This window comes from Chenopodium album, chromosome 16, assembly GCF_948465745.1.
Source record: "Chenopodium album chromosome 16, dcCheAlbu1.1, whole genome shotgun sequence".
Lineage (NCBI taxonomy): Eukaryota > Viridiplantae > Streptophyta > Magnoliopsida > Caryophyllales > Amaranthaceae > Chenopodium > Chenopodium album.
Window position 1 is genome coordinate 45,678,290 of NC_137849.1, and position 24,691 is coordinate 45,702,980.

General features: G+C 34.7%; 4 protein-coding genes, 1 long non-coding RNA gene and 1 other non-coding gene across 7 annotated transcripts; 3 read left to right on the forward strand and 3 right to left on the reverse strand.

Annotated features, from left to right (window-relative positions):
• Positions 1-527: 527 nt before the first annotated feature.
• LOC145584417 (replication protein A 70 kDa DNA-binding subunit B-like) lies at positions 528-1,552 on the reverse strand. Its single transcript, XM_081641260.1, has 6 exons — positions 1,537-1,552; positions 1,406-1,484; positions 1,199-1,332; positions 997-1,108; positions 784-904; positions 528-707 (listed from the first exon to the last, which is right to left on the reverse strand). Exons 1-6 carry the CDS (start codon positions 1,550-1,552, stop codon positions 528-530), a joined length of 642 nt encoding a protein of 213 aa, XP_081497386.1.
• Positions 1,553-1,593: 41 nt separating this feature from the next.
• Positions 1,594-2,199, reverse strand: LOC145585579 (uncharacterized). The gene is made up of 3 exons (XR_014100687.1): positions 2,048-2,199; positions 1,841-1,934; positions 1,594-1,707 (listed from the first exon to the last, which is right to left on the reverse strand). It is a non-coding gene; the product is annotated as an uncharacterized LOC145585579 (long non-coding RNA).
• Positions 2,200-2,834: 635 nt separating this feature from the next.
• Positions 2,835-7,672, reverse strand: LOC145584418 (uncharacterized). Its single transcript, XM_081641261.1, has 4 exons — positions 7,417-7,672; positions 7,257-7,322; positions 5,793-7,166; positions 2,835-5,707 (listed from the first exon to the last, which is right to left on the reverse strand). Exons 1-4 carry the CDS (start codon positions 7,670-7,672, stop codon positions 2,835-2,837), a joined length of 4,569 nt encoding a protein of 1,522 aa, XP_081497387.1.
• Positions 7,673-11,740: 4,068 nt separating this feature from the next.
• On the forward strand, positions 11,741-17,661 carry LOC145586694 (cysteine desulfurase 1, chloroplastic-like). Its single transcript, XM_081643589.1, has 10 exons — positions 11,741-12,028; positions 13,093-13,226; positions 13,409-13,568; positions 14,004-14,190; positions 14,880-15,025; positions 15,100-15,172; positions 15,277-15,340; positions 15,699-15,798; positions 16,744-16,902; positions 17,327-17,661. The coding sequence occupies exons 1-10, from the start codon at positions 11,795-11,797 to the stop codon at positions 17,453-17,455; spliced, it is 1,386 nt and encodes a 461-aa protein (XP_081499715.1). The 5' UTR covers positions 11,741-11,794; the 3' UTR covers positions 17,456-17,661.
• A 952-nt stretch (positions 17,662-18,613) lies between these two features.
• Positions 18,614-18,698, forward strand: TRNAM-CAU (transfer RNA methionine (anticodon CAU)). Its single transcript is given in 2 exon segments — positions 18,614-18,651; positions 18,663-18,698. It is a non-coding gene; the product is annotated as a tRNA-Met (tRNA).
• Positions 18,699-18,757: 59 nt separating this feature from the next.
• Positions 18,758-24,448, forward strand: LOC145586696 (uncharacterized). 2 transcript variants are annotated; one of them, XM_081643590.1, is made up of 6 exons: positions 18,758-18,857; positions 19,403-19,674; positions 20,226-20,877; positions 20,983-21,182; positions 22,219-22,463; positions 22,698-24,448. In XM_081643590.1, the coding sequence occupies exons 2-6, from the start codon at positions 19,403-19,405 to the stop codon at positions 23,909-23,911; spliced, it is 2,583 nt and encodes an 860-aa protein (XP_081499716.1). In that variant the 5' UTR covers positions 18,758-18,857; the 3' UTR covers positions 23,912-24,448. The 2 variants fall into 2 exon arrangements, with proteins under 2 accessions (XP_081499716.1, XP_081499717.1); XM_081643591.1 differs by lacking the exon at positions 18,758-18,857 and adding an exon at positions 18,899-19,267.
• The last annotated feature ends 243 nt before the right edge of the window (positions 24,449-24,691 follow it).

Consider the following 24,691-nt stretch of genomic DNA (forward strand, 5'->3'; position numbering starts at 1 on the left):
CAACTTTTTTTTTAATTAATTTCAATTTAAATTTTAAGATGGACGTGAAATTGAGTTGAGACTTTTTTTTTTTTTTTTTTTAGGAAAAGACTTTTTATTTTCAAGTGGCTTGAACTCCTTGAAGTATAATTTTTTTTTATATATATATATATTTTTGACGTGGGCTTAAAGTATAAGTTGATGAAATATATTTTGTTTTGATTTTTATACGAGTAACTAATTTAGTTCACGTACGATGTCCGTGTTAAACAAAAACGTTGTGAAATTTATTTACAACTAGAATGTGCCCGTGCTAATGCACGGGTTATAATTAAGGATAGGATTTAAAAAAAAAATACAAAGTATAGAGATGCAAATGGTATTTAATAAAACCAAATATAATAACAACAAAAACCCAAAAAAATGAAAAAACAAAAACAAATAGATTGCAAATTTTAAAAAAAAAAAAAAAAAAAATCCAAGTGTTGAATTCATATAAAAAAAGAAAATTAAAGTCTTGAAATATTATGCTAAATGAATCTAAGTCTTCAATTGGATTGTCCACGCATCTCTCGTTTCAGATAATAGAATTCTTCTTCCCATTTTACTTGTAAAACACATGCAACTATTATATCATCATTTCCTATCTCAGGGACATGTAGTATGAAAGTGAATGTATTCATCAATCGTTCACTCAGATACTCCTCTAGAAAGTAGTCTCCAAATTCCTGTTAATAAATAACAAATGTAGTCATTATGCCGGTGAGTAATTGCTTAATATATTTGATTAAAGGATATACTCACATTATCTGTCATCGCTTGAATACTTGATATTGGACAACCGATAATCATCTCAGCATATTGGCCAAAGAGTGTAACAGACATTGTATTGGTAGCGTCACCAATTTTTACATTGATTCTATATCTGTTATTATTGATATGATATAATTAGGTATAGTGATAAGTAAAGCAGGTTATAATTATATTTTTTTATATAAAATAAAAAAGTGAAAATACCTTGGCCTACTAAAAGAGGGGTCACACTCCTCACACATATCAGCTCTCCTTAAGTGTCGAGCACATGATTCATACCAAATAGGCATAGAAGAATCAATAGATAACACCTTTGCTAGTACTCAAAAGTATTTTACCTGAAAACACACATAAAATATTTAATACCTCATGTATAAGAAAATGAAATCAATAATTGTTGATATACATACATTATGAGCCGCTGAAAACTGATTTAATTTGATCCTTTTTGCATTAAACACCATTTCCATTTCAGAGATACTATTGGCTAATATCTGACTCCAGCTGATATGTTTTTGGACATATCCATCATCCGCATACCTATATGGGTTATATAAGTACATTAGTTTGCAATATAAACTTACATTGTATATTATGATGTTTTTAGGCTTACCAGCCATGTAGATCATCAGTTTCATCAATATCAGGATCAATAAAAAGTCTGGTACGTCCAACAGTCGAAAGACATGCACCTATTGAAAGGTTAGTAAAAGTATTCAAAGCAATGATAATAATGAAAATGACACCATAGTCTTTCCATGGTTATCTTATTTTAAAAAACTTATTTTACCATAATAGGAGCCAACTGATACCATGGATGCACCCAACACATGGTCCTGATTAAGCTCATTGAATAAGAACCGACCTTGATCATGAGCAAACCCTTCCCATAAAGTTAGCCTCATTGTTTCCATGCTGTAAATCAAAATATGTCATAAGTTTTTTTTTTATTTTTTTTTTTTGAAAAAAAGAAAAAAAAAAAAACTTAACACTGCATAAGTTGTTAGAATTACATAAACATATTGTAACTTTTGTAATATGCTCTTACTTTGTGTTGCAGAGTAACACATCTCTTTTGAATTGTTGTCTCCCACCCGAGACTCTATATGATTCAGACACATATATAACCAATCCAATAACATCTGTGTACATTCATCATCAAGAAAAAAAGATCGGATATGACCTTCAAAACTAAATAATTTTAAAAATGCAAAGAAATTAGTATTATTTATTTTAATTACTAAAAGACACGTACCGATGAGAGGACTATTGCGCAGGTGAAGGTACTGTGGAATGTGGCAAAATTCAATAAACCTGAAATTGTACCTTGGGATATCATCACAATCATCAAGAATTTCTGTTATCATGGTCTTGTTGCCAAATTTCAACCTCATTTGGTTATTGGAATATTTGTAAGATGTATCTAGGGGCATAAGATCTAGCTGAGCAATTGAATAAACCTTTCCTTGTTTGAAGATCTCTTTATATTTATCAATGTCAGCATTAAATAGTGTGATTTGAACTTCGTCCCCCTAGAAATTGAAAATTTCATACATACATAAGTGTCAAATAAATGAATATATTGAAAAAAAAATGTAAGCACTAAGTAAAAATATAGTTCAAACCTCTGAGTCAATGAATACCATACTCCACGAACGATGGACGTAATTTGTACCTCTGGCTCTACTTTGTTCATTGACCATCCATAGTAAACGCACTCTCATATTCACATTCAATGTCGTAAGGGTAATACAACGACATGGTGTGTATCTTGTGTTCATTTCCTGCACTTTAACATCATTGAAGTGGGCATAAAAAATAATTTACATAATATTTCATTATTGATCCAACCTCGCACATGTATAAAGGTTACATAAATAGTAGAGATAATGAAACAAATCTTTAATAAAGTAAAATATAAGCATTAACATGACAAAGAAAATCTAATATATAAACAAAAAATAGTATAGCTCTGAAATTACACTAAAACAAACATTGCTAAGAGTTACTATATAAATATTATAACAAAATTACATACATAGCTAATTTACACTGTTTAATACTTCATTATACACAATATTTTTAGTCAAATTGTGAGAAATATCCTTCTTATTTTGTACTAAGATTTTTAGCCCGGAAGGAGATGTAACTCGTGACATTGCAACATATAATTGGCCATGACTAAACACGGGCCTAGGGAGAAAAATGCCAACTTTGCTCAACGTCTGTCCTTGGCTCTTATTTATTGTCATGGCAAAGGCCAATTTTAATGGGAATTGCCTTCTTTTAAGAGGGAGATCTATCTTCTTGTTGGAAGGTGTTAAATCAATTCGCGGAATTAGAACTGATTCTGTAGCTCTGGGACCTGTGATCACTTGTGCCTCAATCACTCTATAACCCAATTTCTTGATTATAAGGCGTGTTCCATTGCACAACCCTATGGATTGGTTCATATTTCGCATCAATATTACCGGGGCACCAACTTTCAGCTCTAAGCAATGATTAGGAAGACCCGACAAATTTAATGAGTTTAATAATTCCATAGGCTCCATGTTATCAAGGATCCCACCATCTCCTGTATGACCCAAAGTATCCGAACTATAATAACTATGCACGTTTCCTGGTAGCATTGATAAAATTTTCGAATTTAACTCATCTACATCATTGTTTGTTGGTGCTAGAATTCCGCGATCCTTGAGGTACTCCCAATCCGTATAATTTGAAGGCAAGTTGGGGTAGACAAAGTTAATGAGATTTTGCAAACCATGTTCATCATTGGCTATCAAAAAATCACGCGGAATTTCAATCCAATTTGGTTCACCTTCCTCTACAATGGGCACTCCTGCTATAACTCCTTCTCCAACTTTTATTATCCAATCAGCAAATTCTCGAATTTGTTCAAGGGTATCGGAGGGAACGTCACTTCGACATAAACGCATGTTTATCCTTAGGCACATAACTTGGCAGTCTCTCCAAAAGGACGCTCGATGCAAGGTAGCTGCAACAATAGATTCTCGTCCTTCATCTGGCACCACGGGAAGTATCTGTCTAAAGTCTCCACCAAGAACAACCAATTTACCTCCGAAAACTCTATTGTCACTACAAATATCCTTGAAATGTCGATCTACCGCCTCAAATGCTAATCGATGGGTCATTGGAGCCTCATCCCATATAATCAATGATGCTTCACGGATCAAATCAGCACGGGTTGAGTCTTTTTTGAAGTTACAAACGGAATGTTGATCAGGATCAAAAGGAATCTTGAAAGTCGAATGTGCGGTTTTACCCCCGGGCAATAATAAAGCAGCAATTCCCGATGAAGCCACAGAGAGCACGATCTTTCTTTCAGATCTGAATTTTGCAATCAGAGTGTTCCATAGGTAAGTCTTTCCTGTCCCACCACTACCGTAGACAAAAAATAGGCCACCTGCATCTCGAGAATGAGCATCAAGTATTGCAGCATATACTCTATATTGATCCGTGTTTAACCCTCTAACTAAGGTATCAAATCTGTTGGCTTCATCATGTGTGTCATATTCAAGTTCATCTCTTATCAGTCGATTTAAGGCATTGCGTGCCAACTCTGAAGAAGGTTGTGGCATGTCAGGGAAATCTATCAATGACCTTCCAAGTTTATTCAATATATGCTCAATCTCTTGTAATCCTTGATTCTGCATCTCTTCGGGAGTTAATCGTAAGTTAGGGTTTCTAGTTTGACGTTGCATCATTCTCTCTAGGTCATCCGTAAGTTCACCCCAATGTTGTTCCCACAACTGTTTCGGATCACTTACTTCCGAAAACATCAATATGGAGCAAAACATGTTTCTCAACTGTGAACCCGATGCCCAGTTAGAGGCTTCTGACAGAGTTTCATGCCACTCATTATCGTCATCAAGCAACCCAAGGGCATGACATGCAGATCTAAAGGTAGGGTGGATGACACCATCAACAGTTCGTATATCTTCAAAAGATTTCGCTCCACAAACCTTAGTTAAAAGCATCCGTAAGTAATATCGTTCCCCAGAATTTGGATGAACAAAAGGCAATCTACCAATGCAAGTTCTTTCTTGCCGTTGTGCCCACCTTTTTGTAGAACGATTCCATGTAAATCCCATAGGAAAATTTTGGTAAGTGTATTGATTTGCTTCTGGAAAATCCTTGTTAGCTTGAAACCACATAGTTAACATGGTTTGTTGCAATCTCGGTCGTTCAAGGACTGTGTGCAGATCATCATTATCATTGAAAACTACAAATTGTTCACCAGGTAGATGAAACTGAAGTAGTTCCGTTGAAGGATATTGATGTTGCAAATCAAACTCAAATATTCTCCAGCATGCTTCAATGGCCGATACATACCGACAATCTAAGTATTGTTTTATCTCATCCACTCTGTTTCCTTGTCGTACCTCTTGACCACGTCGTGTGGTTGAATTGTTTTCAATGACAACTGTTGCTCTATCTTGACCTTTAGTAACATACTTGTATAGATACTTTACCACACTTCTCGCAGCAACACGCTCAACATTTATGTGTGCATTGTACTTAACACATAGATCTCTGTTATATGGTACCACCCAACGATTATCTACTTCCCTTCCATTAACAATGATGGGCTCTCTATGTTGTCTACGTCTATACTGCACAAAGCCATTATCATCAAAGGTGGTTTCAGTACAAAATTTCTTCGGGAAATGCTTTGAACACTTTCCATCGATTAAACATGGCCCACATGGTCCATGGAGCATGTTCTTGGTAACTGTTTCAAATGCCAAAGGATCTATATCCTTGTCAGGGATTTCCGCAGAGATAATTACATCGATATCCTCTGGACACTTAGGCTTATCTTCTAGAGCCAATGTTATGAGAATATGCGCATGTGGAAGTCCGCGCTTTTGAAATTCAATGACATAAAAATCTGTAAAATGAAATATGTCCCATGTTAATTAATTTGATATGTCAAAAAATATAGTACGATTATATAATTAATCAACACAACTCACCAGCAATGACTTTTCCAAACTTCCTGTTATCCTTCAAATCGCGAAGCATTTGTTTCAATTTGATCTTGAAAACACGTGCTACAATGTCTGGTCTATCTTCAGTGCGACGACTTCCACGTGTAGATATCTCATTTACAATCTCAGGCCAGTTTGGATTGCAAGTGAAAGTTATAAATAAATCAGGCGGACCCAAAACACGAACAATTGCCACAGCATCTTGATAATGATGGGCCATATTACGGGGGCTTCGTGTGAAGGATGATGGTAATATGAATAATCGACCTACATCATTAGCATTGACATCTCCAGCCCTGATTGCATCTTGGAGTCCACTGTATAAATCAGAGCGAAGCCTGCCTTGATTTCTCCTTATCCATGATAATCGATATTGTTCCATTGCAGCGTATGCATCAACATCAAATTGTTGCAATAAGCGCCCGGAATCTATCAAGGTGTCACCCTCTTCTTCCCTATCATGTATCCTAAATGCGTAGAATTGTCGCATTGTCACAGTACTTCGGCTGGTACTTGTACTTGACGCCTTAGGTATCCCAACTCTCCATCCATCGGTGCCATATGGAAACAGTAGTGGGTATTGTAAAGGCATATAACTTGGATGAGTTTCATCAATCCTTTGTAACCCACCATCTATTTTTTGCAATATGATATCTCGATTACCTATGTCTTCAGTTCCATCACCTACCATCAATGCAGCCACTTCACTTGCGGTTGGTTGGATATATTGTCTGCCTTCTCTTGCGCAAATGAGCTTAATTCTCAAATCTTGATGCTCACCTTGATCGCGCAACATAGTGCCAGCATTTCTGAATACTGTGACATAAGGATTTATATCATCAAGCATCATTTTTAGTCCTTGTAAAATTCCTGGATCTATGGAAGAAGCTTCCGCGCCCCCCATGTGATTTAGTCGGTTGGATGTTTCATTGTCAGTATCATATATGTACAACTGTGCAAACTTTGGACCTGTTCCCGGCTCAGGGAGTAAAGTTCCAATTCGATGGTAATTACTACCACTTATGCGATAGACATAGGGGCCTCTACCATCATTAACAGTGTTATCAATCCGACCACCCATAGAGGTGAAAGCTAACATAGAGTTGAAAGCTCTAATATTGTTTCGGAATTGCTGATGTGGCAAAAGTGACATTAAAAATGGCGGTGTCAAAGGTAAAAGCGGCAATATAACTTGCCCACTTTGACAGCAGTGATTGAACCTTGGGTGTGTTTTATTGCTACTCTTTACCCTTTCTTCAATCCACATAAGGGCCTTGCAATTAGAACACACAACTGTTCTAGGTCCAAACTCCCAACGTCTATCAAACCCATCGGTACGACGACATTGATGAGTCACTTCTGCATGCAAATGATTTATTTTAGTGAATATCAATTAACAATGTCGACATCTCTTATGTGTGTGGTTAAGTAGCTTGGCAAAGTGGTTACCTCTCATTCCGACAATTTGCTCATCAGGTCTAGCATCATTGTCTATCCCTTCATTAGGTGAGCTTTCTGGAATGAAAGGTTTTAAAAATTTAATAGGGTCCTTAATGCAAGGTATTAATATTACTGCTATAAAGTAAATATTAATGGTTCTTATAAGTACCATTTGTATTGATCTCATTAGGAAATTGCTCCACTTCACGTGTCACATCGTGATATTGATGTGTTGATCGACGTAATTGCATCATTAATAGTCGCAAGGATCGTGCTTCTTTCTCCAATAAGTAACGACGTTGCTTGAAAATAGGATCTTCATGGTTTGTAGTGCGTTTGAATAGTAACCTTCGCCTAACAACTAATCTAGCATGTTTGTGTTGCAAATTCTCTCTGAATCGATAATTACTTGTATGTATGTCCATTCTAATCTATTATATAAAAAATAATCAAGACATAAATATAAGAATCGATATTATAGTTTGAACAACATCAATTAATAGTGGTAAGTTGTAACAATTTACAATGTTATAATACTAATAGAGGCAAATTAATATATATGTATGTAATGTAGTGTAGTGGCAAATTAATAGCATGTCCCTCTATGAGCAGATAAAATCATAAATTTACCTAAATATACATGCACATTCACATTAACAAAATTAAAGTAAATTAAATTGTTCATACCTGTAGGGTGTAGAAATTTAAGCTAAAGGTGAAACGCAGTCAACGGAGTATTTTATGTACTGGAAAAAAAAAATGGAACAATAATTTGAATTAATGAACAATCTCCAATACCAACTCCATTTCTACTTAAATAAAAAAAATAATAATGAATCATGTCTAACTCTAATTAACTTCGTTTCCATTTCATTTAAAAAATGTTCAAACCTATTATTGAATTCTACCTTACAGGTATGAAATAGTAGTAGAATCATGGTCAAGGGATCAACATTGTTATTGGTAATCCTCAATTAATGATAAATGTTGTTATAGACTTGTATAAAAAAAGTTGTTCATATAAGTTATTTTGTATTTTTTTAAAATTAAAAAAAAAAAAATTCAGGTGGCATAAAAGAGGAAATGATTTTTATTTTTTTTTCTTTGGAAGGAAAAAAAATTTCAATATATATTCTTTGTGTGCGTTTTTTTTTATTTTTTTTTTACAAAAAAAATTTAGGTGGCAAAACAGAGGAATTTTTTGAAACAGATATCAATTGCAATTTATGTCAAAATTGAGTGCACTGTAAAAACTATTGATTAGCAGAGAGAAAATTAGATTTTAATAATATAAGATTAGTAAAAGGGATAAAATTATCTTGTCAAAAGAAAAATGAGATGAAATTAGAACTTAATAAGATATAATTGAGGGATTGGAATGATTGATTAAGATTAATTTGTAATGCATTCATAATATTTATACAGTGAACAAATACAATCAAATAATCATCCATAACCGATAATGAAAACTATCAAAAACCTTGAAATGTTTAGTTTTTTAATCAATGTTTTTATCTTCATCAACATCTTTCAATCCATTTACATTTACATTTGAATTTAATATTGATACATAACAAATTATAACCAATTTGAGTCCATATTGAGATATTGACACAAAAGTCACTGTCCAAACACTCGAACAGGGCATATGCGGCGATACCATGATAGTGGCACTACATGCGTAATTATATTTATCATAATCCTATAGTACACATCTTATCATTTTTTATATACATCGTTTGATTTTTACTGCCACCATTAGTTATAGTAATACGAAGTATTACATACCAAGTACAATAAAAAAAAAATTTTTTTAAAAAAAAGGAAAAAAATGTAATGGATGGAGTAAATTGGATCCAACGACTTAAGTGGGAATCCAAACCCAAGTTCACATAACATTATTAAAAGGTTTTGCTCTTCTTAACAAACATGAGTTTAGCATGATGACACATTATTTATTCACTTTCCAAATTACAGTATTTATCTAGCAAAAAAATTACATATTCAAGGTAGATTGCGTGTCCATCTCCATGAAACTTGAGCAAATTACAATCAAATTATCAAATTACAATAATTACAATCAAATTATCAGTATTAGATTTACAATAATTATCATACTGTATAATAAACTTGAGCAAATTATCCAATATCTAAGTGCTACAAACCTTCTGTTCTTTCTCTCAAGCTTTTCGGCCAGAGGTACACTCGAATCCTACAAATTACCACTTCAATGAATCAATAATTCAAATCCCAGTATGTACTTTGCAACTAAAACAAAGATTGTCATTCATTAATTGTTCCCAACATCCAAGAGCAATATAAATGACATTGTAAAGATGGAAATACAGCAGAATTTTAGTATTTGTTTCCTCATTGCACCAAAACTTCAGAAAACTACACAGAACAATCATTTGAATAAAATCTTCATATTCAAAACCGAAACCACTTCATCCGTTTCCTTCTTTGTGGTGGAGTTCTAATCAAATAATCTCTTCACAAACCAATCAAAAAACCTCATGTTGACCAAATTTCCCAACAAACTCAAATCCATTCACGTTAAATTAAGCACAAAAGATAATTTTTAATCAAAAAATCTAATATCTATACAAAAGAAATACACAAAAATAAAGGGTTTAATCTTTACCTCAACTTAATCTTCCAATAATATGCAGAACCTCAAAGTGAGCAATTTTATAATGTTTATCTGTAATCACAACCAATGTATTGAAGAAGTAAAATAGGAGTGAAAAAGTATTCAGAAAAAATATCCTAATTCCTTAATGACGGTGTAACCTTAATGATTATAATTCCATAATGATGATTAAATTTCCTTAATGATTATAATTCCTCAATGATCAAATTTCCTTGATCTTTTATATAATTCCTTAATGATATTTACGTACTTTAAAAAAAAAAAACTAACAAAGCGAGAATAGAGAGGATTAAATTATGAATAAAGGTTTAATCTTTACCTCAATTCAATCTTCCGTAGTGAGTAGGATTATCTATCTCTGATTGAAACCCAAACAATAATGTACTCTCTATCAGATTTGTGCTGTTATTTTTTTTTTTTTTTTGGTGTGAAATGAGTATTGTAGAGTATAGTGTGTGCAGTTATGGAGTAGTGTGGTGGAGTGTAGGTAACTGCCTACCACGATTTATGGGCTTTTTTTTTTTTGAAATTCAAATCTATATGTTTATCTGTATGTTTAGAGTAGGCAGTTTAGAGGAATTAAGAAAAAAAAGGCGGGAGTGAATGAGAGCTTAGAGTTGGGGGTTTGGGGGATTCTCGTGAAAAGCGACTCCTAAATTATATATTAGATATGGAGAAAGAAAATTTTTTACTCTTTAAATTTTTTTTGTATACATGGTAAGTAATTTATATTGTAGCATATTACCCCCCTCAAAAAAAAATATTGTAGCATAATACTTGTAAAATATATATATATATAAAGGAAAATTTACAAATAATTCAATTTTTTTTATCGATTGGCGTGTTGAAAAATGTTCATTTAAGGTTTTAGGGGTCATTTTAGTTCTTAAGGGTCCGAATTGATTGGAATTGGCAAAAAAATAACATAAATGTCTCATTTTGTGTAACAATGTAATGCAACAGAACATAAATTGCATGAAAGATTTATTCTAATCGTGCATCGCACGGGATAACCTAGTTATAAAGCCATTCAAATTTTTTATTTTTTTTTAAATAAAGCCTAAATAAAATTATTATATTTTTCAATAAGTCGACAAAATTTATTTGAGTCTATATACTCCGTATTAAATGATAGGGTATTATGAAACTTTTGGAATAGATATTGATTCTTATGTCAACTTTGAGGACCATTTGAGACATGTAATGATCTCAAATTCGAGAATTTTGACAAGGTACCTATATATGTTGTTCAATCACTCGTGTATGGCCGAATTAGCTAAATTAAACCTCCGCTAAACTCTTTGTATCCTTATCAAGAATATCATTTATGAAATAAGTAACTTTTCACTTCTTTCATTCCTTACTAACAGAGAATTTGTTTGGATTAAAAATGTCAATGACCTAAAAAGGAATAAAACAATACATAGTATCTTAACAATTATGCAATGTTAGATTGAAAATTTTATATTAAAGGGAAAAGCCTTAGTGAAACTTGAAAGCGGTTTTCAACAAAGGGGATAATAGCTAGCTAGACTTTGATTTAATTTGTAAAATTTTATACATTTACCCTCGTGTGTTTATTTTGTTGTCGATTAAAAATTCATTTGCATCAGTAATGCTCAATCGATCAATCCTCAACTATATCTATATTAATTATAAATCGAGATGGTCCGATAAACTTTTTGCAAAGATACTACAAATTATAAATCAAGACGGTCCGATGAACGTCACACCATTCCCGAGAAATTGTATTTTTAATTTCCAATATTAATGAAAAAGGAATATTATAAAGCCTTTTTTTTTTTTTTTTTTTCCCTCCTCACATATTAAAGCTTCTGGTGGTATTTCTTGTATTGTTGAACACAACCCGAATCCAAATCCAAAGATAAGAAAAATGGGATTGGGAGGTGTAACTCTGAAGCCCTCAACTTCACTCAATTATCTCCTCTTTAACCCGAATCCCTTTTCCGGGTCAACCCGAATTTGCCTCAGTAGATCATCTCCTTTGTTTGCTGCTTCTTTCTCTTCTTCTTCTTCTTCTTCTTCAGCTTCGGCTTCAATTGTCACCCATAATCAATCCCTTTCTCTTGGTCACTCCACTCGTCCTGATTTTCCCATTCTTCACCAGGTTTTTCTTTTAAAGATTTGATTTTGTAATTTTGTTCTTTTTGTTTTGGAAGTAATTTTATTGAATTATTATGTCAGTTTGTATTTATTTATTTATTTATTTTTGTGGGATATTGTAATAATTTATTTATTTTGGAGTATTGTTTATGGGAATTGCAAAGTTAATGATTTAGACGGAATTTGATCCTATGTCTTACCTCAAGACTTTATTGTCAACTAAGCTAGATAATTTTGTTAATTAAGTGTGTTAGTTGTGGTTTTTTTATGTATTAGGAAATTGGAATTAGTGTTCTGTTTCTGGGGTATTAAGTTCATGGTTTCATGATAGCTTGTGTTAGTAAATAAATCAAATGTTTGATATGTTTGGAGGAAAACGAATGGAATAGTATTGGACAAGATAGAGTGAAAGCAATGATATGTTTGGTGTTGTAATGGAATGGAATGGAATTAGGGTAGGAGGGTAATTGAGGAGGGTAGCATGATGTTTTTCCATTGGGTTAGGGAGGGTAACAAGGTTACAAGGGTGTGGAATTACTCTCAAATAAGGAAAACATTCGGAAATAATACGCGTGTATTGTTTTGATATTGTAATTTGGACTAGTAATGTGATCGTTGATTTGGGATAGAGCGTAGAGGGATAATCATTTCCTTGGGTTAGAGGTAATTTAAGGGTGAATAAATAGCATAGTTTTATGTTATATGTGGTTTTCAATATTTGGAATGAGAGGGTGCTTATTTTTACTTTGGTAGTTGTATCACTTGTATGGCTTGGACAAGTTGATATTGGTTTCCATGTTGGGATATGAGGTGGGGTGATTGTACTATATCAGTGATTATACTTTTATAACAAGTTGACATAGAAGGAAGTAATCCTTATTTGTGTTGTACTCTATCTGTGATTTGCTATTGGATTTCTCGGGCTTATATGGGTTGAATCTTATCTGTGGTCAAAAATATATATGGTGGTGTACCTATCGTGATATACAATGGATTGTCATTTGATTCTGATGAGATTAGTGGATTTGTGTAAAAGTTGTAATGTTGGGTCACTTCACTACGCTGCAGGAGGTAAATGGACGCAAGCTTGTCTACTTGGACAATGCCGCAACTTCTCAGAAGCCATCAGCAGTGTTGAAGGCTTTGCAATCCTATTATGAAGAATACAACTCGAATGTGCACAGAGGGATACACTTTTTGAGGTGTTGATGCCCTGCTTAGAGCTGTTCTGATCATAATCTTTTTTCCTCTAAGAAATTAATACTTCTCTGAATATTCTTATCAGCAATTGAGGTCCTTAAGGACAAGGATTTCGTTAATGTTGGCTATGTTTCCTTTTCTTGTCTCAGATATGGATGCTAACTTGTTGAATATTATATTTCAGTGCAAAGGCAACAGATGGATACGAGCAAGCAAGGAAGAAGGTGGCAACATTCATTAATGCCAAAAAATCAAGTGAGATTATTTTCACAAGAAACGCTACAGAAGCAATCAATTTAGTGGCTTACTCATGGGGCCTCTCTAATATAAGAGCTGGTGATGAGGTACACTACTACATGTCCATCTTTAATATTTGTTTGAAACCGGTGACTTGCAATTATGGTAAACATATTTGATGACTTGATGTAAATTATGTCAATGATGTAAGCATATTTGATTTCCCCATTTTCTTGATAGGAAAAATGGAAACTGTGGCCTAGTTTATGTGCTACATAAAGAGAAACTTCAAACAGGACAAACTAAATTTTTTTGAAGCAGTCAGCGGGTGTAAATTGGAAAAACTTATATCTGTATAATTCTTTGGAAGTAAAAGAGGGTGGATATAAGTAAAGTCGTTCCCTTCCTCAAATTTTACTCCATATTATACTTACACAATGATAAAGGCATACAGTGTCTAAACTACTTGGGAGTTGAGGAGTGACAACGATTATTTTTGTAATATATTTCTGACTCTTTTTCTGCTACAAATTTGCTTGCAGATCATCCTTACTGTTGCAGAACATCATAGTGCTATTGTTCCATGGCAAATTGTAGCTCAGAAAACTGGTGCCGTTTTGAAATTTGTGAGTTTGACTGAAGATGAAGTTCCTGATGCCATGAAACTATTGGAGTTATTGTCAAAAAAGACAAAGCTTGTCGTTGTTCATCACGTCTCGAATGTGCTTGGTATGCAAAGCTAATTTGTGCTTGATAGTTCTTTAGTAACTAACAATCTCAAAAAAAAAAAAAAAAAAAAAAAAAAGTAGATATAGCATTGGGAACCTCTCACAAGGGGAATACTAACTCGGATATGTAGTTAATATTGATGTCGGACAAATATCTTTGTTTACACTCTACAGAAATACGCTGATTTTTGAGTGGCAGCACTCTTGTACACTACAGGGAAATATTCACTAAGGTCCTTGAGTTTTGGTGTATTTTCAGAAAGAATACTTGTCTCCGACTTAGCATTGATTCTGCAAGGCTCACTATGCACAAGTGTGCAACTGAAGACCTTATTTTTAGTGTTGGAAGATTCCTTGTCCTTTTCCGTGATACTTAATCACTGTACTTGAGAATATATCTGTGAAATATATTTATGACAAATAAAGTACAAAAAAAAATTTACATCTTGTAGAGGCCTAGAGGGTACCTGATATAAAAATATTCTTACAAGGTTCCTCAATTACAATCTTTGAGAATTGGAGATTCTCTGTCAAATTATTGCATAGATTAAATCATGGATGAGGACTGAACAAAGTGTAATTTTGTTTTTTTTTTTTTTTTTTTTTTTTTTTTTTTTTTTTTTTTTTTTTTTTGTTCTTTCTTGCATAAGGTTCCTGATTACTTGGTGCTTTTCAATTCATCTCTTGTAGCTTCAACTCTCCCCATAGTTGATATAGTGCGCTCAGCCCATGGTGTTGGAGCAAAAGTCTTAGTAGATGCTTGTCAAAGTGTTCCACATATGGTAGTTGATGTGCAGAGCCTTGATGCTGATTTTCTTGTTGCTTCTTCTCACAAGGTTTGGGTTTTCCCATATTTGCATTAGCAATCATTATTGAAATCTATTTAAACAATAAATGAACAATGCTTCAGATGTGTGGACCTACAGGTATTGGATTCCTATATGGTAAAGAGGAACTCCTGGCAGCCATGCCTCCTTTCCTAGGTAGGTGTTTTTTTTTTTTTTTTTTTTCTCTTTCTTTTCTGGCACTAGAGTCACTGTTGTTCTTCTTACTCTGGTTAACTGCCTGAACATGTATCCACTTTTAGGTGGTGGCGAAATGATTGCTGATGTATATTTGGACCACTCCACCTATGCCGACCCGCCATCCAGGTAGGCATCTTTTTTTAGTGAATAATTAGCAGCAGAAGCATATAAAGTTCCAAGCCACATTAAAAGCTCTTCCAAAAAATTATTTTTCCGCCCTTTTTTTTTTTTTTTTTTTTTTTTGGCAATTGCTATCATATCATATTGATCTTCCTAGCTTGGAATGCTGATTGAATATTTGAATGTAGCATGTTTCTTATAACTAGTGCATCTTGATTTGCCACTGAAAATTTGGAATTTATGCACTACATGAACAAGCATCGAAAATGTGAGATTTTATATTTGGTTTGTGTTGCTGAGATGAATTCTTATGTGCTGGTTCTAAGTTTTGTTTTGATAATATGTTTCTATCCGTTTGAGTCAGATTTGAGGCTGGAACACCAGCAATTGGAGAGGCTATTGGCTTAGGAGCAGCTATAGATTATCTATCAGAAATTGGCATGGAGAAGATACATAATTATGAGGTTTGTTTCAGATCTTTAGTATAACACCCTAATTACAGCTTTGTATACTTTCATTGTTATATGAGCTAATAAAGTCATGTGACTCGTGCCTTGGTTCAATTGGGAATTTCATTTAAATTTTGCATGCCTATGGAGTTTCAAAGTATTAAAGATACTAAAGTCAAAATCGAGTGAAGCTTAGAGTTTCAAGGGCTTTCAACTTTTAATCTTTGGTGTAGGAACTTTATATGGACAAATTTTCTCTTTTTGAAGGGTTTCCTAGCAGCATAGGCTTCTAAATATTGCTGTACCAGGTGTTATTATTGATAATGTCTGTAGATGGTTATAGCTGAGCAGTTCCCATTGCCATCTATATAGTGATGTTTGTGTCGATGCTTTAACTAATGGAAATAAAACATTTTTAACTCCTTATACAAACTATATGACGGGGACTGGGAGGCTCATATTAGTGAAGCTAGTAAATGGAAGAATAACTTCGTATTCCAGTGAGGGTAGTGTAATGATTCGTCCCAATGTATGCAAGACGCAGTCCCAAGGGTAATTAAGGTTAATAAAATTCTGCCTGAAAGCAGCTTGTGGCAGATTTGTTAAATGCAGTGTTGAATGTTGATGCAGTGAATGAAATAAAAGGGAGAGCTCTACAGAGAGTGTTAATTGTGTGATGCAATGTCTTTTCTTAGGAGACAATTTAAGCATCTCGAATGCTTAAAGCCCCTGCCATCTTCCTGAATGAATAACTAATGAAAAAATTACCCTTATCTCTAAATTCTTCTTAATATTCTCTGCTAATTTCTTCTTGCTGTATTTGATTCATCAAAGTTAAGACAAATATTCACTTGGGTAATCTCAGATATTATTGACGATATAAGCTTCACTATCGCATGGTCCTATTAAATGCAATGTCATTACTGCATTACTTATTTGAAGTTTCGTAATTTTCTCCAGGTGGAATTAGCCAACTATCTATATGAAAAGCTAGCTTCTGTCCCTAAAGTTCGGATATATGGCCCTAAACCATCCCAGACAGTCCGACGAGCTGCTCTATGTTCATTTAATGTGGAGAACATACATCCAACTGATATTGCCACGTTTCTTGATCAACAGGTACAAAAAAAAATTCCTTTATTTCTGCCTCATCTCATGTGATGGAGAGAACCCCTTTTGAGCCAATTTGCTAAGAATCAATCTATGCCTCCTTATCACCTTGTAATTGGTGATCTCTACCTTTGTTATCAATAAAATCATATTTTCCTACTTTCCCCTCATCTCTTTGGCCATTGTCATCATGAGTTCTTAACCGTCTTTGTAATATCCTTAAATCTTATGCTCTGGTGTCTAGTGAGAGAATAGCTAAGGGTCATCTTGATTCTTTGCACAATTTAACTAATCTTAGTAGCAAACATGTTGTCTTTTCTGAAGCCTGTATGATTTCCTTCTTCTCTCCCTTTATTTTTTGCTATTGATGTAGCCTATGAATTACTGAAAAGAACAGAAAAATTTAAACTTCTGCTTCTCATTTTTTCTTCAGCATGGAGTGGCCATCAGGTCAGGCCACCATTGTGCGCAGCCTTTGCATCGTCATATAGGAACAAATGCCAGTGCTCGTGCTAGTTTATACTTCTACAACACCAAGGAGGATGTAGATCATTTCATTTAAGCACTCGATGACACAATTACATTTTTCAGTTCGTTCATGTCTAGCTGAAAGCATTTCTGTTCAGGCATGTAGTCTGTTTTAGATGGTTGTTTGATCATTTTGTACATTTGGTGTGATTTTATCATTTTTAACATTCAACACAGATTTTATAATGGTTTTGACTTTTGAGTAATAATAAGATTGTTGAATATGATCTTGTGGGTGAAGATGCGATTAGCCGATGTATATTTCTTCTAAATACTGAGGTCCTGCTATATATTTGTGGCGCTACTTGGTCTTTTTTTCCGAAGGTTTGTTATGCAAAATCAGCGCTAAGTTTGGTTGCTCGGGTCATTATCTTTTAATTCTGGTATACCAGGATTTTCCGGAATGCTTATGTTAGGACTTACAAAAGAAAAATCTTCCAACATACATTTAGGAATGCTTATGTTAGGACTTACAAAAGAAAAATCTTCCAAAAAAAAAATGTATTTTTGCTTGGAGAACTAATTGGTTTGTTTCGGACGGAATGAACGGGACGCGCTTTGGAAGAAGCGATATGTTACCGAGCTACTTTATTGGGAATAACGAGAGCATCTCTGAATACTCAAAGTTTTATATCCGAGGCCAGTTTTCAGGAAACTGCTCGAGTTTTAGCAAAAGCGGCTCTTCGAGGCCGTATCGAGTGGTTGAAAGGACTAAAAGAAAACGTTGTTCCAGGGGGGATGATACCCTTATTTTTATTGTGGGATTGGTGAAAAACTACGTTAAATTGAGATAGTTAAAGTAGAAAATACATTAAATGGAGATCATAAAAAGAAAACGAGACAATCTTTAAGACAAACCTAATGTAAGATAGGACAAACTTTAAGGAATGAAGTAAGTAATTGTTGACCATATAGTCATTTGATGCATGCATCTCATACATTTAATTATTTGATTAAATCGTATCATATATTTTATTAGGTTGACCCGAAATTACTAAGAGAAAACCGAATCCGAAGTCATCCTAATATCAAATTTATTAAGTTTTACGAAGTACTTTTTAAGCACAACTCGAAATCTAACCCGAACTCGACCTATAAACCCTTTATACGGTAAAACATTTCAATATGAAAAACTGGTTTACTGAATTTTAATGGTTTGTATTCTAAAAACTGTAACAAAATCACAACAACTGGGGTGGTGGCGCAGTTGGCTAGCGCGTAGGTCTCATAGCTTCTGAGTTATCCTGAGGTCGAGAGTTCGAGCCTCTCTCACCCCAATTTTTTTTTCCTTCTTTTCTTCTTCATTAATTACTCGTATTACTTAACCTATCCACCATTTCAGTATACTCTTTTCATTTTTACGCCTATAAACTCACAGTCCTCCATTGAAGCACCTTTCTCAGTTTTCTCTCTCCTCCATTCAACCGCCTTCTCAGGTAATTTCTTTTTTTATCATCGAATTTGAATTCTTAAGGTTTAATTTCATACTGTTGTTAATTTAATTATAGGTATAATCAACTTAGGGTTCTTCTAAGGTGGAGTATTGAACTTTTGTTTATAATTGCTGAAGTTATTAAAGCATATAATGACCAATTTTGTTGCTTGAATGAATTTTGTTATGTGCAATTTACGTTGATATTCGACAAAAAATATATGTAACTTTAGAGCCTGCTTTGATGATTAAGTTAAGTTTGATTGCTATTGTGTTGCAATTTTGAGCCTAATCAAATCATCGACTCGAGTGGGGAAATAGTGAGGCTATAGTGAGGTTCGAGCTCAAGTCTATTCCTATTTAGGCTTGGATAAGAAGATGAAGGTGCCCCTTTATTTCAGGGAGGTCATGTAGGTATATTTTTTGGTGTTCCACCCTAATCAGGATTTGGGATCAGTTATGGGTGGTTAGGTTCCAGTCCTCTCCCAATTGTTTCGTGTAGGTATTGGTTTGGGATATATTATCTAATTACTAATGTATTTGCTGCAGATGGCTAGATGGGATGAGATTTTAAATCTTCCCGTGCAGAGTCCTCCAACATTGGAGTTTAGTGCTTCGGATATAGTTTGGTCCAAGGTAGAAGGATGGCGAGATAATATAGATAGGGTTGCTCTTATACCGTTTGCTAGGGTAGATGATTTTATTAGGGGTGAATCATCGAACAAAGATTGCCCGACTGGGTTTCATGTTGAGGCTAGGAGGCATCGAAGTGCAAAGGCGTCGTACAAAGTCAAGGTTGATGGGGTGCTTGAGTATATCTTGTGAGTTTCAGTTTCCTTGTTCTTTATATGGTTTACTTTTCTTCATTTCTTGAGCATTAACATTATTTGTTGCTATATCGTTTACATTGAATCTCACATTTGGAAATAAATTAGTCTATCTCTACTCATTTCAAATTTTGTATGCTATTGTTGGTTTTACATTTCAAAATTCAAATCTGATATTAGGAAGTCATATTAATTTAAACATTTCATATTTTGTATTTTATCGTTGACTCGTGGGCTACATATTGCCATACTGCTAGAGGGATCTCTTTCCTCAGTTTTATTTCTTATAGGGTTTGATTAATTACTTGAACAAAGGGATTCTTTAATTGGGTTAACTTTCATTTAATTTCAAATGTGGTGACAAAAAAAATGAAATGAGATTGATTAGTACAGCAAAATTTGAATTTCCCCCCAGAGTTGCAACAATTGGGAGCCTAAATATTCACCATAAGTTTTTATCATCCTTGTAGGAATATTTCATTCATCTAATCATACATTCTTGATTCTTCTAATTCTGACTTCTTTATGACCTTTTCACCCTATAGGTACTGGTGTTCCTTTGGGCCAGATGACCATAGAAAAGGTGGAATTGTACGGCCAAGTAGAAACACCTATATCCCAAAAAAGAAATCTGCTGGACGTCCAGGTACAAAAAGGGGTTGCACCTGTCACTTCATCGTGAAACGCCTTATTGCTCGGCCTTCCGTTGCACTTATCATATATAATCAGGATAAACATGTTGACAAGAGTGGATTACCCTGTCATGGTCCTCAAGATAAGAAAGCAGCCGGAACTCGTGCTATGTATGCTCCATACATCTCTGATGATCTTCGCCTGCGTGTTCATTCCCTATTATATGTTGGTGTACCTGTGGAAACCATTATGCAGAGACACAATGAATCAGTAGAGAAACAAGGGGGTCCTTTCAATCGTGATGATCTTCTAACGCATAGATATGTAAGAAGACAAGAAAAACGAATAAGGCGATACAAGTATGAGCTAGATGCTGATGATGCTGTTAGCCTGAGCCTGTGGGTAGAAAATCATCCGACATGCGTTTTCTTTTATCAGGACTTTTCAGAGTCTGAGCCATTCACAGTTGGAATTCAAACTGAGTGGCAGTTGCAGCAAATGATACGATTTGGCAATCGTGGTCTTCTAGCCTCTGACTCGAGATTTGGAACCAACAAATTTAAGGTTTGTTCTGTTTTCTTTGTTACTATTCTATTTCTTATTTAATGTATCCATACAATTTTAAACTGATTATGATTACCCTTCTAGTGACTCTGTTGGTTTATGTAGTATCCGGTTCACAGCCTTCTCGTGTTCAATTCAGAGAATAAGGCTATTCCAATAGCTTGGGTAATTTCCCCAAGGTTTACAAGCAGAGATGCATTCAAGTGGATAAGGGCTCTACACAACAGGGTTTTAACAAAAGATCCTGCATGGAAGTTAGCTGGATTTGTTATTGATGATCCTTTAACTGACACTGGGGCGATCAGGTATGTCTTTTGGATCTAAAAAACCATTCTGGACCTGGCTGATATGTCAACCTTGTCTTATAATGTTATTTACTGGTACTTGCTGTGATTTATGAAGTGTCAGAGAGCAGCAGTTAAATAATTATCTCACCCTTTCGTTAAATAGATTCTTGCTTCAAATATATATATTTTTTTATTGATTTTTTTCCCCCCACTGAGAGAGGAGGAAGTGGGGTGTTCACTTGTCAGACAACTTAGCATTTGACTTGATGCAGAGCACATATAAATTAGAATATGAAACATTAAGCACAATTGATTCGAGTAATTCGACCTTGTACTACAAAGCTTAACTTCATGTTTTCTAGTAGACCAACACTTTGTTTGGATTAAAGGATGTGAAGGGAAAGGAAGAGAGGTGAAATGGAGCCATGAAGGGATGGATTATCTTTCATTTGGATAAAAAATGAGGAAGGGAGGGAATTAGAGAGGAGAGAAACGGAGGGAGTAAATTGTAAGAAATTGATCTCTCCAACAATAGAGAGGTTATTCTTCCCTTCCCTCCCCTTCTTTTCCTTCCCCTTTCTCTATCCAAACACAATGTATAGAAGTCCCACATCTCTCTGATCAACCTCTGAAATATTTGGGCACATTCATCTGTAAAGGTTTTTAATTTTGGAATGGCAGCATCATGTCTGACGTTTCTGAGTAAAATTTTTAATTCAACTGGTCTGCAATTTAATTAAGGCCTTGGCCCCCCCTTCCCACAATGGCACTACCTGTAGTGCTATAGCAATTGAATTTGTATTAGTTCTGAAGCACTTTTCTATTTGAATGGGGCTATGGGCATGACCGTATAAATAATTATATAAAACTGGGAATTCTTAAAATGAGACCATTTAAATATTGAAGTGTATTGACTATCTTGGGAAACATATAATTTTACTAGGACCACAAAAGCTGGCTTCTAGTATGATGCTTAAAAAATTGCTTCTACGTAGTGTTATAAGTTGATATAATGAAGTGTGCATCTTGCTCATACATATGGTGACTTGCTCAGGGATATATTTGAGTGCTCTGTGCTGATATCTACATGGCGTATCCGTCATGCATTGCATAAAGCCCTAATGAAGAGATGTTCTCAAACTGAAATGCGAGTTCAAATATCACAACGGCTTGGGCAGGTTATTTCAGAGATCAGCACTGGAAAAGGAGATGTGACTTTGTTTGATGGTTTAATGGAGGATTTTACGAGTAATTCTGAGTTTATGGAATACTTCAAGGCTGTGTGGTACCCCAGAATTGGTTAGTCAAGAACTTTTTAGTGTATTGTTCAACTTTAGAGGAATGTGAGGACTTGGTGGCATCATTCTTTATATGTTTGTCTGCAGTATATTTTTTTAGTATACTTGTGCTGATTGCCTAGCTGAGTTTTCCAACCTCACTCAATAATGTATTTTTCTTCTTGTCTCTCACTCTCTTGTTATGACTTGTGAGTGCTTTTACCTTCTTCCTTAACAATGGTTTTCCACTTGCCAGGGTTTTGGGCTACTAGTTTACAAACCCTTCCGCTTGCCAGCCAGGAGATGAGTGCAGCGATTGAATTTTATCATCGTCAGATGAATGTAAGAGTATTAAATGAGATGGATCACAGTGCATATCAACGTGTGGATTGGTTGGTCGATAAACTGTCCACCCAAGTGCATTCTTACCTTTGGCTTGATGAGTGTCCAGCAAAGCATGATTTTGCCCGATATTGGAGAGATGAGTGGATGGATGGGTTAACATCTTGGCGCAATTCATTGAAGATCCCAGACTCTGATGTTATTTTAGAAGGTCAATTTGCCAGAGTCATAGACCAACAAGATCAAGACAAAATATATCTGGTATCAAATCCTGGTTCTGAATTTTCAATTTGTAATTGCACTGTGTCCGAAAGTGGTAATTTGTGTGAGCATGTTTGCAAGGTTAGCTGGTTATGTCGGAAAAAAAAGTCTTCAATACCTTCTCTCAGTTTGCACCAATACAAGCAGGCATTGATCAAAATGCTGTGTTGTACGCCTCATGATTCCTTGATTCGTGATCATGCTGTTTCTCTATCAGCTTTTCTACAGACACAGCTAAATGCTTTAGCAGATTTTGACAGCAGTGAGAGAAACATCAATGAGATTGAGAAGCAAGCAGGATTTACAGTGTCTTTGGATAATAATATTAGTTTGGCCATCGGACAACAAGGTCATACTGGGGTTTTAAGCAATGCTAATAGTAGGTTGCTAAGCAAAGGGCCTGTTGAAAAAAGGTCATGTAATGATGGTGCATTTCATGATGAAATGGAGATTGACCCTTCGTCTATATGTATCTCACCTTCTGGTTTATTTGCTATGCATGGAATTCTTCCTGCTGATATTCTGTCAGTAAACGGGGACAAAACTCTTCTGTCAGATTCCCGTGGTATGATGGATAATGAAGCTTCAAAAGATTGTGACACCTCAGATCAAGTTGATCCAGATGTTATGATGGAAGAGTCTCTATCTATAGATATCCCTCTCTCTAAAGAGTCCCAAGATCTGTGTTCAGTTATCAATCATGATTATGATGATTGTGGGGACAAAGTTGCTGGAGCAGTCGATTCTATCGATGACAACACTGTTCTTAAGTTCTATAAGAGGTCAAAAACTGCTAAAACAGTTGGGTGTCATCCAGCAAAGAAACGGAAAACCACAGATAAAGAGGATATGAGGAAAGAGATATGACCACTGAAGTAATTTACTTGTTTTAGTGAGAAATAATGTGCTGACTTTGTTGGTAAGAAGCAAACAGAGTTTTTTTGCTGCAAGTCTAGTTCATGTTGAGGTTTTTGACTCAGGAAGACCCTCAATGTGGTTATTACTGCTTTTGAGGAGGTTGAAGATCTCTAAATTTCTACTAGTATATGATGACAGGTATGCCTGCTGACGACATTGTTTAACCATGTTATGTATCTACAAGGAGCAGTTCTGAGAAGTTCTTGAAGGCTCAGCAAGTCCTGATGGGTTCTCGAGAAGAGAGGTAATGCAGCCATGTAGGGGCCTGTGCAACCAAGCAAATGGCATGAAACGAGAATTGTCTTGTAATTTCTGAGTATATGCCGTGATTTTAAAACATGATATAGGAATTTTGGTGTTAACTTTGTGAATAGAATGATTTGCACTTTAGATGTTTGAATGTAACTAAAATGAAAACTTTGTTATGCTCTGCAAAGCAGTAAGATGTTGAAAATCATAGCAATGTGGCTATTTTGCCACCTTCTAGTAGTTACCATTTAATTTTTATGGAGTTAAAATTTCTGTGGAAATTATTTTTGGAAATAAAATGCTTGTTCAACTTTATCCTGTCATGCATGATGCTGTCTCTTATTCATGGGGAATGGATTAATGCTTATGTAAATCTGGAGTGTCCCGATCTTGGCTGTAGCTAAAAGGAAAAACAAAAAAAACACACACACACACACACGCAGAAATTCTACATCCCTTCACCAGTCACATTCCATCATG